Source organism: Mus musculus, chromosome 16 (genome assembly GCF_000001635.26).
Source record: "Mus musculus strain C57BL/6J chromosome 16, GRCm38.p6 C57BL/6J".
In the NCBI taxonomy this organism is placed as follows: Eukaryota; Metazoa; Chordata; class Mammalia; order Rodentia; family Muridae; genus Mus; species Mus musculus.
Window position 1 is genome coordinate 57,198,540 of NC_000082.6, and position 15,549 is coordinate 57,214,088.

The following is a 15,549-nucleotide window of genomic DNA, read 5'->3' on the forward strand; positions in this document are numbered from 1 at the left end:
TTCTTCTTCGAGGGGCTGTTCTCATCCCTCACACAGGCTGGGAACTGACTCAAGGCCTTGTCTAGACTAGAACGTTTAAGAACATGAGACCTGAATAGAACCTCAGAACTCTTCTACACCAGTCTCGCAACAACCCGAATGAGCTGAGATCAAATGACCTCAAATATTATTTGATACTACTTACGGATAACTTCTTCTTTGCTGTCAGACTCTTGTGCTAAAATAACTTCTCTGTAAAAAGGAATCAAGTAAAATTGAGTTAAATATTCAAGCTCCATATCAAAAGTTGAAAAAACAATCTAACCAACGTGGTACTTACTTTGTATTAACAAGGATAATTAACATTAAGAAATAAATAAAAAACGGGTCCGCTTGCTGTAGATATCCGTCCCATATTGCCTGGGTGACCTCAGTGGAACAGTAATGTGCAAAAAGGCTCCCGAGCTACAGTCAGGAGAGAGAGAGAGAAGCCACTGGAGCTGCCACTTCAAGTTAGTGAAGCAAGCGCGTCAGTGACAGCACATGAAGTCATCTGCACTTGAGCATATGCCGTCCAAAGGCAGAACACTGGGGTGGCTTAACTAGCTGTGTGACTTGACGTCATTAACTTAACAATGTCACTTAACTTCATTAAAGCTTCCCTTTTTACTTCTGTGACAAACAAAAACAAACAGCTCGAGAGAGCACTCCTCGTCCCCAGTGCTAAGGGATGACTAACTTGGCATATCCTCAAGTGATCAAGATAACGTCTCTACCATCCAATTACAAGTGGTATTTAGAATTTTATAAGTTTCCTTAGCACCCTATTATTAATACATCAAGCATTCGGCTTAAAAGGTAATTGTGAGGCTTGGGAGAACAGTTTAAGGGTGCTAGTCAAACCGCAACTCAGTACCAATGTCAACTAGCTGCTCCCAGACCAAAAAAAATTCATTTTTCTTTTTTGGATTTTAGGGGCTTTCTGGGTTTTGTGTTTCAAAAATAGAAGTTACTAATTTATAAGTTTCTTTACTACCTAATTGTATTTGTTTTGTTTTTTGAGACAGGGTTTCTCTGTATAGCCCTGGCTGTCCTGGAACTCACTTTGTAGACCAGGCTGGCCTCGAACTCAGAAATCCGCCTGCCTCTGCCTCCCGAGTGCTGGGATTAAAGGTGTGGGCCACCACACCCGGCACCTAATTGTATTTTAAAGCATACAAAGATCTAATTTCACTGGCTACTCAGTTTTCCTTAGAATCAGAAATAACTATATCTAAAGAATTATACTTAAAACTTCTCATGGCTAAAGAGAACATAAATGTGCAGTACAGATTTTGTATCAGGCACTAACTGGCTGTTAGGTATTGTGCATGAATTATCCTTAGTTCCTACAACAGGCCTCACAAGTGGGCGTCTCTCCTAGACAAGGACCAGCCCAGGATGACATGCTGTCCTCTGTTCACAGGGCAGAGCTGTTCTTGGGACTAAGAACGGACCAAGAGTCCATGGCCCAGGCCTGACATCTAACCAGAGGCTTTAAAGCACAGCATGCTGCAAACCCTGTTTGACAAATGACTCTGACAAGTGGAGACTAGACGGTGTGACAGTGTGCAGCCAGCCTTAACCTCAGCTCAACTAAAGCCACCATTACCTCCCTCAGTCATGGGTTCTGAAGGTAACTATAATGTCCTTGTCTCATGATAAAAACATAAAACAACAACAACAAAACCAAAACCTTAAACTTGATCAGCATAACACTAGCAGCAAGACCAAACTATCCGGCAGACCAGCTACAGAGAAATTGGTTGTTTTAGCACATTAGACTTCTAAAACAACAGAGTACTAATCTATAGAGTTCTGGCAATGGAGATGTCATTTCCTAGGTAGAGACCAACATTAATCACTAAAATGCTTAAGAAATAATTCCTTATTTTAATAAAAACAATTAGATTTAATGGCAACATATAAACAGGAATGCTACACTTTTATATGAATTGTGTCATTTCTAACTCAAAATAACAAGACCAGCCAAAAGAACTAAAGAAGAGGCCAGTGAGATTTAGTGTGTCTGCAAGTGAAACCAGTAAGTTAGGATGCTGGAATTACCATTTATGATTTCTCAGTGCATCCCACTGTCCTCTGAGTCATTACTGTATTATTAGTCCCAGTTTACAGATAAAGAAGCTGTGTCTTGGCTCACACAGTCACCGAGAGGCAGAAATGGGAAGCTCCCTGAAGAAATGGTAGGGAAAACATGACCAGAGAATATGTTTAACTCCTTAATGGCCTGCCCGCGCTTGACCAATTCTGTGGCCGGGGCCCTCGTCAGCACAGGAGAGCTTCCTGAGTGGGACCTGAGGAACCCCCCGATTCCGTACTGGGAAATTTGTAACACGTCACCATTTTCAAAATAACTTCTAGAACTTGTACTTGCCTATTCTCACATTCATCCCTTCACTAGTGTATTAGTCAGGGTTCTCTAGAGTCACAGAACTTATGGATAGTCTCTAGATAATAAAGGAATTTATTGATGACTTACAGTCGGCAGCTCAATTCCCAACAATCGTTCAGTCACAGCTGTGAATGGAAGTCCAAGGATCTAGCAGTTACTCAGTCTCATGCAGCAAGCAGGCGAAGGAGCAGGAGCAAGAGCTAGACTCCCTTCTTCCAATGTCCTTATATTGTCTCCAGCAGAAGGTGTAGCCCAGATTAAAGGTGTGTTCCACCACACCTTTAATCCCAGATGAAAGGCGTAGCCCAGATTAAAGGTGTGTTCCTTAAACTCGGAGATTCAATCTTCTGGAATCCATAGCCAATATGGCTCAAGATCTTCAAACCAAGATCCAGATAAGGATCTCCAAGCCTCCAGATAAGGGTCACTGGTGAGCCTTCCAATTCCGGATTGTAGTTCATTCCAAATATTGTCAAGTTGACAACCAGGAATAGCCACTACAATCCACCCCTTGTCAACTTGACACAAATAATATCTCATGTTCACATGAAACAATAACAAGGTTGTAAATACGCCTAACATGATATAACTATCCCTCGTACAATCGCAAACGCATTAGTAAATTTACAATGGGCATTCATATTACTTTATAATCCTCGTTTCTGCAACTGGTTACGTGGCCTTAATTGGTATTTATAACTACCTTCCTCTACTACCCATTCTGTATTTCCTTCACCTTCAGCCAGCACCTCAGCAGGTCTTGGCTCTTTTCCTGGAGGATTGACCCATACCTTCATTCCTGATGGGTCTGCGTCCTTTGTCATCCTGCTTGGATTAGGCTGTTGTAGTTTCCCATTGACTTTAATCACAGGACATGGTAGTACTAAGAGACGCCCTAAGGGATCTCCTACACTCCAGACATAATCTTGCTTACCACCATTGTGAAGAGGTAATCCAATTTCTCCATGGTAATCTGGATCTATCACCCCTCCTAACACTGTTATTCCTTTTTTAGCCTGTTGGTTTAAGGGCATTAGAAGCCCAAAATGACCAGGGGGAAGTCTGAGCTTCCAGTTCAATGGAATGTTTGTTGTAGCTCCTGGTAGGAGGACTCCCCTCTCTGGAGCCAAAACTTCTAGGCCAGCAGAACCTAGAGTTATGGGGACAGGAAGCAAAAATTTTCCTAGAGGGTCACTAGGAGTGATAGTAAGTGGAACTATTCCTTTTTCCACCCCTTGATTCCTGGACCCATGAATCCTGGCTATGGGTGAAACTGTACCATATATCGAGCGCTGATTCAAAGCATATACTGCCTTCTGAAGAACTCTGCCCCAGCCTTCCAAGCTGTTACCACCTAATTGGCGCTGTAACTGCGTCTTCAAAAGGCCATTCCATCTTTCTATCAGCCCAGCTGCTTCAGGATGATGGGGAATGTGGTAAGACCAGTGTATTCCATGATCGTGGGCCCACTGTCGAACTTCTCTGGCTGTGAAATGAGTTCCTTGGTCAGAAGCAATACTGTGTGGAATACCATGACGATAGATGAGGCATTCTGTCAATCCGTGAATGGTGGTTTTAGCAGAGGCATTACGTGCAGGAAAGGCAAATCCATAACCAGAATAAGTATCTACTCCAGTAAGAACAAAACGCTGTCCTTTCCACGAAGGAAGTGGTCCAATGTAGTCAACCTGCCACCAGGTTGCTGGCTGGTCACCTCGAGGAATGGTGCCATATCTGGGGCTCAGTGTTGGTTTCTGCTGTTGGCAGATCTGGCAATCAGCAGCAGCAGTAGCCAGGTCAGCTTTGGTGAGTGGAAGCCCGTGTTGCTGAGCCCAAGCATAACCTCCATCTCGACCACCATGACCACTTTGTTCATGTGCCCATTGAGCAATGACAGGGATGGCTGGGGAGAGAGGCTGACTGTCCACAGAACGGGTCATCTTATCCACTTGATTATTGAACTCCTCCTCGGCTGAAGTCACCTTTTGGTGAGCATTTACATGGGACACAAATATCTTCACATCCTTTGCCCATTTGGAGAGATCTATCCACATACTTCTTCCCCAGATGTCTTTCTCACCAATTTTCCAATTGTGATCTTTCCAAGTCCCTGACCATCCAGCCAATCCATTGGCTACAGCCCATGAGTCAGTGAATAATCGTACATCTGGCCACTTCTTCTTACAAACAAACTGTAATACCATGTGTACTGCCCGAAGTTCTGCCCACTGTGAAGATTTCCCTTCACCTGTGTCTTTCAAGGTTGTCCCAGAAAGGGGTTGTAATGCTGCAGCTGTCCACTTCTGGGTGGTGCCTGCATAACGTGCAGAGCCATCAGTAAACCAGGCTCTAGTCTTCTCCTCTTCGGTCAGTTGATCATAGGGAACACCCCATGAGGCTATAGGTGCATGCTTGGCAGCAGATGGCATTGTAACAGGAGTAGAAACCATAGGCATTTGAGCAACTTCTTCATGTAACTTGCTTGTGCCTTCAGGACCTGCTCTGGCCCGATCACGTATATACCACTTCCATTTGATAATAGACTGCTGCTGTGCGCGTCCCACTTTATGACTTGCAGGGTCTGATAGTACCCAGCTCATGATGGGTAGTTCAGGTCGCATAGTAACTTGGTGTCCTATTGTCAAACGTTCAGTTTCCACTAAGGCCCAATAGCAGGCCAAGAGCTGTTTTTCAAAGGGAGAATAGTTGTCTGCAGATGATGGTAGAGCTTTGCTCCAAAATCCCAAAGGTCTTTTCTGTGATTCACCTACAGGGGCCTGCCAGAGGCTCCAAACAGCATCTCTATCAGCCACAGATACCTCAAGTACCATCGGGTCTGCTGGGTCATATGGTCCAAGTGGTAGAGCAGCCTGCACAGCAGCCTGGACCTGTTGAAGGGCCTTCTCCTGTTCCAGGCCCCACACAAAGCTAGCAGCTTTCCGAGTCACTTGGTAAATAGGCCTAAGTAACACACCCAAGTGAGGGATGTGTTGTCTCCAGAATCCAAATAGACCCACTAAACGTTGTGCTTCTTTCTTGGTTGTAGGAGGGGCTAGGTGCAATAACTTATCCTTCACCTTAGAAGGAATATCTCTGCATGCCCCACACCACTGGACTCCTAAGAATTTCACTGAGGTAGATGGTCCTTGAATTTTGGTTGGATTTATTTCCCATCCTCTGATACGCATATGTGTTACCAATGAGTCCAAAGTGGTTGCTACTTCCTGCTCACTTGGTCCAATCAGCATAATGTCATCAATATAGTGCACCAATGTGATATTTTGTGGAAGATCCAAACGATCAAGATCCCTTCTTACTAAATTATGACACAGGGCAGGAGAGTTAATATATCCTTGAGGCAAAACTGTGAAGGTATACTGTTGGCCTTGCCAACTGAAAGCAAATTGCTTCTGGTGGTCCTTATGGACAGGTACTGAGAAGAAGGCATTTGCCAGATCAATAGCCGCATACCAGGTGCCAGGAGATGTGTTAATTTGCTCAAGTAACGAAACTACATCTGGTACAGCAGCTGCAATTGGAGTTACTACCTGATTTAGTTTTCGATAATCAACTGTCATTCTCCATGATCCATCTGTTTTCTGCACTGGCCAGATAGGAGAGTTAAACGGAGATGTGGTGGGAACCACCACCCCTGCGTCTTTCAAGTCCTTGATAGTGGCAGTAATTTCTGCAATGCCTCCAGGAATACGATACTGTTTTTGATTCACTATTTTCTTTGGCAAAGGCAACTCTAAAGGCTTCCATTTGGCCTTTCCAACCATAATAGCCCTCACTCTACAGTTCAGGGAACCAATATGAGAATTCTGCCAATTTCTGAGTATATCTATCCCAATTATACATTCTGGAACTGGGGAAATCACCACAGGATGTGTCCGGGGACCTACTGGACCTACTGTGAGTCGGACATCAGTCAAAACTCCATTAATCACCTGCCCTCCATAAGCCCCTACTTTAACTGGAGGGCCACAATGTTTCTTGGGATCCCCTGGGATCAGTGTCAACTCAGAACCAGTATCCAGCAGACCCCGAAAAGTCTGATTATTTCCTTTTCCCCAGTGTACAGTTACCCTTGTAAAAGGCCGTAGGTCCCTCTGGGGAAGAACTGGAGAAAGGGTAACAGCAAAACCTTTGAGTGTCTTATCAAGATCCTTCCTCAGCGGAACCTGGCCACCCCTTCATTCAAGGGGTTCTGGATCTGCAAACTGTCTCAAGTCTGGAAATTGATTCACTGGCCGAGATTGCTGTTTACCACGATCTAATGTAGCCTTTCTTTCATTTGGCTGTTTACCACGATCTAATGTAGCCTTTCTTTCATTTGTTTGAGAATTTTTCTGCTTATACAGATCAAACAAATATGCAGTAGGCTTCCTATGTATTTCATTCCTGGAAACACCATGATTGGTTAGCCAGTACCAAAGGTCCAACCGAGTCATGCCATTATAAATTTCACCTCTCCTGTGCTGACCATTACTGGGTATGTTATTATAAACATTCTTTTGTCTACGCTGTCCATTATAATAACTAGAATCACCTTGTCTCGGGCGATTCAATGCTGCCACCTGGCCCTTGTTACCTCGGAATCCAACTAAACCCAGTGAATTTAATTCATCTAATTGAGCAGAAGCATCTCCAATGCTAAGATCTGGCACAAGGAAAAGGGAAAGAACAAAACCCTTCAAATGTGCTGGTGCCCCTCTCACCAATTTGCGTCTTATAGAGCTGGTGAAAGGCATATCTTCTGGACCTTCCCATTGTGGACAATTATGCTTTACACAATATATCCACTCTAGCATTGCAATTTCCCTAAGTCTTAAAATCCCTTCATCAACACTAAGCCATGGAATATCAGGCATCTCCAAGTCATTTCCAGTAGGCCATCTTTTGATAAACACCTCAGCCAACCATTCAAACAAACTTTTGACACCTTTTTTAACTATGCGAGCTTCCGTATTAAACCTAGAATCTCTACTCAGAGGACCCATGTCAATAAACTCAGCCTGCTCTAGTTTTATGTTCCTTCCACCCTTATCCCACACCCTTAAAATCCATTCCCACACATATTCACCAGGTTTCTGCTTGAATGAATTAGCAAACTCATTAAGCTCCTTAGTAGTGTAGCGAATTTCCTCATGGACTACACTTTCTACCTCCCCTCTAGGAGCCTGTTTTGCTTTGAGTCTGGTTACAGGTCTAGAAGAAACTATTGGTGGGCCGTGAGCAGACTCTGCAAAATTAATTTCCTCATGTGGGGAAGGCATTATTTCAAGAGGTGGGGCTGAGGGTACTACTTCCTCAGGTGGGGCAAACCCTTGAGAATCTGAGGATTCAAAATTCTCAGCTTCAACATGGTCTTCCCACACATCCCCATCCCATGTTGTAGGATCCCATTCTTTGCCAATTAGAGCCCTTACTTTAACTGTCGACACACTCTGAGGCTGAGACTTGAATTTTCGCTGTAGTTCAGCCAACCTTACAATGAGAGTTTCTGTTTGATTTTCTGCAACTTGAGCTCTATTGCTACAAGAGAGAAGATTCTCCTCAAGGACACACTTAGCAACTTTTAGATCGTTTACTTGTGTCTGGAGCCTTTCGATTTTATCACACAACTCCTTCCTTTCATTCATCATTTTTTCCACAGATACTAAGAGCAGCCAGCCAGTAAAATCATTTTTCGATTTTTTCCCCATCTTGTAGAAAGCTTTGTGCACTGAATCACCTAATTCATTAAGAAAATCAAGGGCATTAGCTTCTTTAAGTTCGGAATATAGTTTCAACCATGGGTCTTCAAAATTCTCTGAGCTCCCAGGAGGGAGAGAATCTGGAGAGGTTTCAATAGTTGAAAGTGCTGGTGGATCAACAAGCCAATTCCAGAATTTTAAAAGATTCATCCTTGTACTTCTGTTACTCTAGAACCACTCCTGGTACCAACTTCTGTATTAGTCAGGGTTCTCTAGAGTCACAGAACTTATGGATAGTCTCTAGATAATAAAGGAATTTATTGATGACTTACAGTCGGCAGCTCAATTCCCAACAATCGTTCAGTCACAGCTGTGAATGGAAGTCCAAGGATCTAGCAGTTACTCAGTCTCATGCAGCAAGCAGGCGAAGGAGCAGGAGCAAGAGCTAGACTCCCTTCTTCCAATGTCCTTATATTGTCTCCAGCAGAAGGTGTAGCCCAGATTAAAGGTGTGTTCCACCACACCTTTAATCCCAGATGAAAGGCGTAGCCCAGATTAAAGGTGTGTTCCTTAAACTCGGAGATTCAATCTTCTGGAATCCATAGCCAATATGGCTCAAGATCTTCAAACCAAGATCCAGATAAGGATCTCCAAGCCTCCAGATAAGGGTCACTGGTGAGCCTTCCAATTCCGGATTGTAGTTCATTCCAAATATTGTCAAGTTGACAACCAGGAATAGCCACTACAACTAGTGAGCAGGAGTCTCGGAAGACTCTAAGACAACACTACAATCGGAATAAATCTGGGAGCAGTTAGATGAGCCCAGGTGCATCTGACTTCAGCAACAACAAAAAACACAAAACTATGAAATAACTGCACTCTTCTTGCTACTCATTTCATTTTTCATTGTAAGGTAAGCTAATTATGTCATAGCACATAGTAGATGTAACATTATTTTTAAATGAACTAAAGACAAATCATTAAAATTCTTTAGTGTTAGCTCCTAATCAGTATAATACATATGAACGATGGATCTCAAAATCATGTAAGAGCAGACAGGGTTTGCAGCCTCAGAGATTCCAGCAAACAGTGAGAGCCAGACTGCGGCATCCACTGAAAAGACTAAGTGCAGAGGGACAATGCTCAGGCGGACTTCTCAGTCCTCCATATTAACCATGTGGTAATTGTAGCTTTCTTCATGATTATCTGCCAGTTCTTACAGACACTATCAACAGTCTGAACACAGAAACTTTTAAGAAAAGCTCATATATACACACATATATTTATAAATATTTTATATTTACAAAAATATAGCTATTAGTTCTGATATATCATACATAAGTATAAAAATACATAATATTCACTAATATACATGAAATATATTATTGCTATTTCCACATGTGTATAAAGTAACGAAAGACTAATGCTGTGGTCCGTTGGGGATTCAGGTTTTACCAGCCCAGCCTAGCCTCTAGCCAACTACAGTTTTATATAAACTATTTTTCATTAAAGGTTCCTACTTTCACTTTATTACCCAGTTGAGTGCATAGGAGTCTGGAGTGATTTTCTTTGTGTCAAGAAAAGAACAAAGCTCAGGCTCGTGGTACTGGATGAGCAACCGGAAGAGATGAAATGGCCTCCCCTTCAGGGAACAATCCCTACAAGAAAGAGAAGCAAAGTTTCTCATTACTAGATCAGACATGTTTACACTGGTATTCCGTCCTCCTGAAAGACCCACTTCCTCTCTGCACCCTGAGGACACGCCAGCATCCACAGCAAACCCACCTGAGAGCCAGGCAGAGCTCTCTTCTAACACCTTCCAGAAGACCTGGTTTACAGCCACTACAACCACTTGAGGGAGGTTTTCCAGGCAAACCCAGGAACACTCAAGTAAGAGGACTTCAGGGGTAACTAAAAATAGCACTTAGGTTACAGTGATACAGTTAAGGTCTCCAAAGATCTAGAGGGCCTGATTGAGTCCAGCCTCCTCCCTCCTTGCTAAGTAAGGAGAAACTCCTTGGACTGCTTCAAGTTTGTACCACTGTTTATATATTAAGAGAGGAATGTCTTTCAGCAAAGGTCTGAAGACTACAGATGACATTTGAGAACAATGAACCTGAGACACCTCAGACACCCCTCAAAGTGGCCTTGATACCAGGTGCCCAGAGTAAATTCCAGAAAAATGCCTAGCTTCAAATGGTTGTTATTCAAATAAGATGAAAAAGTTTAATCTATATACTGTTTCAAAGTTAAAGTCATTAAACTTAATCTGCCATTTTTATTAACACAAGGCCTTTTCCCAAGGAAATATCATATCCCTATGCAGATACTTCAAGAGAGTATTTGTGAAAGGGCAGAAACCTGTGCTGATGCTTGACTTCCCTGAGGCTTCTGGCTATTAACACACGAAGCTCCTCATAGCTCATCAGCTCTAAGAAGGCCAATCTGCCTACGATGGTCATGGGAGACACCCAAACCCTGACCTCAAAAGGTACCCACACATCTGCTCCATCTGGAGCAGGTCAGGACGGGTTAGCATCCTAGCTCAGGACTCATCTGGAGCAGGTGCAAGCAGGTTAGCATCCTAGCTCAGGACTCAGGAGGCAGGGTGCTTCTCTCTGACTCCATGCTGTCTCTCACAGGAACGCCACATCTTCAAGTCTGACCTAGGTAGCATCTCTGAAGTAATTTGTGCACTATTTGGCAATACTCTGGTAGTCATATTTTATTTAGTGTATTTGTGTTCTTAAACCTCAAATTTGAAGAGTTATATCGTGGCAAAAAAAATGTATTACAGTATATGGTAAATGTATCTAGTTTTCAGTATCTTGATCGTGGTGATCCAAGGAATAGCATTACTTTTTATTCACTACACCTTAAAAACAACAACAACAAAAAGCAACACTGACACACGGCTACTTTGCCTGGTGGTAGAGTCAGGTGTTGCCACCGACAGTGGTGACTAACTCCTTCTTCACTTAGGCCTGGAGGTTCCACTTAAGAGTCAGTGTCCATACACTACTTCAGCTATTGTAGTGAGATGCATCCTACTCATACAAAGACACGTGGCAAGACTGTTCTCTGATGTATCAGTGACATATTTAAAGCCCAGGCCATCATAATAAAAGCCAATTACTTACTGAAGAAACATTACCAAACACTGTAATAAGTATTTCACAGACTTACTTCATTTGGTCTTCACAAACAACCCTATTGATCACCATACTCATTACAACTGAGGCTCAGTTGAGGTCAAGTCTGCCACTGAAAGCCACAAACTAGCAATAACAAATTAGAGAGCAAGGACTTGAACCCAGACACTGGGCCTTAGCTCATTATGCAATATGGCCATCTTTCCACATGTAAAATCTATGCATAATTCAACAAGCTGTTTTTGCAGGGGTACAGTCTTTAAAAGCAAACTATACAGAAAATGAAGCAAAGTAAAAAGTTGTGCTTACAACAGCCACTAAGTGACTATCACAGCCTTACCACGGAACATCATTGAGGCCAGCACGACGGCTCAGTGGGTAGCGCCGCTGGGCCACTAAGCCTCAAGACCTAAATTCAATCCCTGGAATCCACATGATGTGGGAGAACCAATTTCCACCTACTGTCCTTGGACCTCCCCACATCCACGCCATAGCATGCACATGTGCATGCATGCATACGCAATAAATAAATGTAATAAAATACTTTTAAAAGCATCATTACGGATATTTTAAATATTATTTAGAGATGGGAGTTTAGTTCAGTGATGGAACATATACTTGGTATGTGTGAAGACATAGGTTCAATTCTCAGAACTACAAAAGTAAAAATAAGTAAAAATGCTATCCAAAGGGAATAAATGAAAATTACTTATGTAAATATAATATTTTATATCCCTGCCATGGTTTGTTATGACTTTCAGCTATCACTACCTTGTTATTTTTGTTTTGGGGGACAGTTGGAGCTGCCATGGAACACTGAGAGTAGAACCTGGGTCCTCTGCATGAGCTGCCTGTTTCGAAAAACAAAAAGAAAAAAAAAAAAAAGAAAAGAAAAAAGAGTCTATTCTCTTACCTGCTGAGCCGTAACTCTCCAGTTCCTATGCCCACCGCTCAAATCTCCCCACTTAGGTATTACAAACAGCAGTGCACAGAAGGCCAGAGACAGAACTGGATTTATCCCTGTGAGAGTAGTTCTAAGTCTGAACACGTTCCCAGTTGGGTAACTGCAGAGCAATCGAATGCTAAGGTAGAGCACAGAGGCAGGAAACCACTGGAACATAAGGTAACTGGCCTCATCTTCTGGACCAGTGAACATCCCTGGGAGGGAGCCACTGAAACAGCACTCATTTAAGGGCTGTCTGTATACTGCAATGTCACTCTAACGGCAAGGGCTTGTGCTGGATACAGCTCTACCCATCTTGTAATCCAGTCATTAGAGGATATATTGAAAAGGGATTCTTCCATAAGCAGTCTGTGGGCTCAGTGTTCAATGTTCTTTCTACCAGCAATAGCTAGAGTGCCATGTTAAATACAGAACTCACAGAAATAGGAACTGGAAGAATGTGACAAGGCAGAGTGTGACTCAGCGCAACATAACTACCCATGTCACACACACACACACACACACACACACAAACTCTCTCTCTCCTCTCTCTCTCTCTCTCTGGTTTTGCTGATGTTGGCTAGTTGGTTGTTTTTTTTTGTGTGTGTGTGACAGGGTTTCTCTGTGTAGCCCTGGCTGTTCTGGAAATCACTCTGTAGACCAGGCTGGCCTTGAACTCACAGGTCTTCTTGCCTCTGCCTTCTGAGTGTTAAGATTAAAGGTGTGTGCCACCACCACGACTTAAAATGAGAGATGCCCATAAGAAGTCATAAAGCACAAGCAGATGACAGGTATAGTATGCCAGAGTTAGTCCTAACGTGGAGTCCCGATTTCGGCGTTGTCGGACTGTAGCCTGTTTGCTTTCTACAGAGGAGTACAGTTCAAGGAAGCACAGAAGTTCACTGCTGTGGTCTAACAATGATCTCTAGGGAGCTTTCGAAAACATATGCATGGGTTTAGCGTGCTGAGACTTAAACTTCTGGGGCTTTCAGACAAATCAACGTTTCTTTCTACTCTAGATCATTTTTGTCTATAGATCTGTTTTGTGGCCAAAGACAATAAAGGACTTACCAATAAACATATGAATAGACTCTTTTTTCTTTTCTTTTTTTTTTTTTTTTTCCTTTTTGTTTTTCGAAACAGGGTTTCTCTGTATAGTCCTGGCTGTCCTGGAACTCACTTTGTAGACCAGGCTGGCCTTGAACTCAGAAATCCGCCTGCCTCTGCCTCCCAAGTGCTGGGATTAAAGGCGATGAATAGACTCTTAATATCATTATCCAATAAAAAGCCTCAACAAGAGATTGGAGTGCAGCTCACTGTGAGTGTATTTTTCCAGCATAATTTACGTCCAGAAATCTGACACCCATTTCTTGCCTCCTCAGGCACTCATGTGGTATAGATGCATGCAGGCAAAACACCCATACACATACATGATAAATGAAAATGTTAAGTATTTGTCACAAGAACAAAGTCAAGGAGCAACTATACCTCAGGCAACCTCAGAAATTACTTGACCGCTTTACCTTACCATCAAAAACAAAAAAACTAAAAAACTTTATTTCAAAGTGAAACGGACTTTTCTAACAGCCACTGAGTCATACTTTACCTGGGAATGTACTTATTCATGACGGCATAGAAGCAGTTGTATAGGTCGCTGCGAGGCAGCTGGAGACAGATCAATGGTTTCAGTAGATGAATCCAGCTCAGGGATGTGCTGTATTTAACGCTGCGTGATTTACAGTAAAAAGTAATTACAGATTCAATATCCAGGAGTAATTCTGCTGCCTTCTCCTCTGGCACTGAGAGCTGCTCTAGAATAAAGCATCAAACTAAAGTTATCAGGGAACTACAGGGCTTAGCGACTGGGCACACTACATCACACGCTCATCATGTGAGTGTATTAAACTATGAAAAAACAGAAACACTGAGCAATCTGTCTCGTGATTGTCTGCTTCATATTTATTTTTTGTAGTAGTGAGACCAGATCATGGCTTTACATATGCTAGGTAAAGGTTTCCCCACTGAGCTATGTCTAGCCCGTCTCCTATTTAACAGACATTGGCTCACATGCGCAAAGCATAAGAAAAAACGTAAACAATGTCCTTTGTAACATTTTAGTTTTCATTTTAAAGCTGCCATCGTGTATATTCATTGTACACGGCACTGTGTTACATGAGGACGTCATCATACAGTGAAATACTGCATGCTGAATATAGTCTCCCAATCTTCGTTTTAACTTAAAGCAAGACAGATATTACAAAACAACTATCAGTTTCGTGTATGTGTTTTCTTACCTAGCCCTGAGAGAAAGGGAAGACAGAAGACAGTTACTAACAAATGGTACTCAGTAATATTGACCATATGTATGCTAAACACAGGAGTGGCCAGTGTGAAGCAGGGCAGGAGGGAGTGACAGGCATAGCTCAAGCTGCTGGAAAGCCAAAGGATGCTTCCGAAGGAGACTGCCAATTGCTCCACCATGTGCAGCTTTGGCAAGCAGAAGGGTAATTCATTCTCTACCATTAAATCCAGTATTTTATTCCTTCCCTTTGTTCATTTTAAATCTTAGTTTTTATCTTATAATAATGCTAATCATACATCCACATGCAAAACTAACTCTGACTTTTCATACTGATAGCTCTCATACAGAATAAACAGATAAACTACAAACTAAATATGAATACAACTATATCATCATTATTTAGATGAAGGTGATCTCAGAAATATAGGATACATATCATGTAAAGTCTTCAAATTTCTGGTCCAAATTTCCTTTCTTTTGTCCATACTAGTAATAAAGTCTGTCAGTCTGTCTGCCTGACAGTCAATAGAGCTGGTGATAGAACTTGCATACATATATTCCAGGCAAGCGCGCCACCACTGAGCTACATTCTAGAAACTGCAGCTTCTGAACAGTCAGTGCCCAGAAGCCATTTAACCAATGCATTAGCTAACTAAGACGTAACAGAAAATCAAAGAGGCCAAGATATTATAAATGAATTAGAGAGACAGGTATAAATTGAATTAGCTTAACCTGTACCATCAATTATCACAGATTTTGTAGGGTGGTTAGAAAACTATTCATCTATGATTTGTAACAACTGAAAACAGTAGCTCATGACCTGTTATTTATAAATAAACATTCAGAACACAAGCTCTTCTAATTGAAGGCTGCAAATAATCACGTGAACCTACAATTCTGAGAAACAAGGTAAAGAGGATAACAAAACTATAAATGTGTAAGAAAAATCAATATTATAAAATAAACAGTAAAACCTGGCTCTTTCTCAAAATTATGTATCTCAAGATTTTGTTTATTAAAGG

General features: G+C 42.2%; 1 protein-coding gene across 8 annotated transcripts in view; it reads right to left on the reverse strand.

The window, feature by feature from the left end:
• The window catches only part of Tbc1d23 (TBC1 domain family, member 23), a 62,667-nt gene that overhangs the window by 29,678 nt on the left and 17,440 nt on the right, over positions 1-15,549 (reverse strand). For 2 of the 8 annotated variants that reach the window (NM_026254.2, NM_001358433.1), the window contains exons 4-7: positions 13,832-14,036; positions 9,665-9,788; positions 320-444; positions 185-231 (exon numbers count right to left, since the gene is read on the reverse strand). In NM_026254.2, the coding sequence (NP_080530.2) occupies positions 185-231; positions 320-444; positions 9,665-9,788; positions 13,832-14,036 (501 nt within the window). Of the gene's footprint in view, positions 1-184; positions 232-319; positions 445-2,518; positions 2,933-9,664; positions 9,789-13,831; positions 14,037-15,549 lie in introns of those variants that run through there. The other 6 variants (XM_030249251.1, XM_006522485.2, XM_030249250.1 and 3 more) reach the window with 5 other exon arrangements.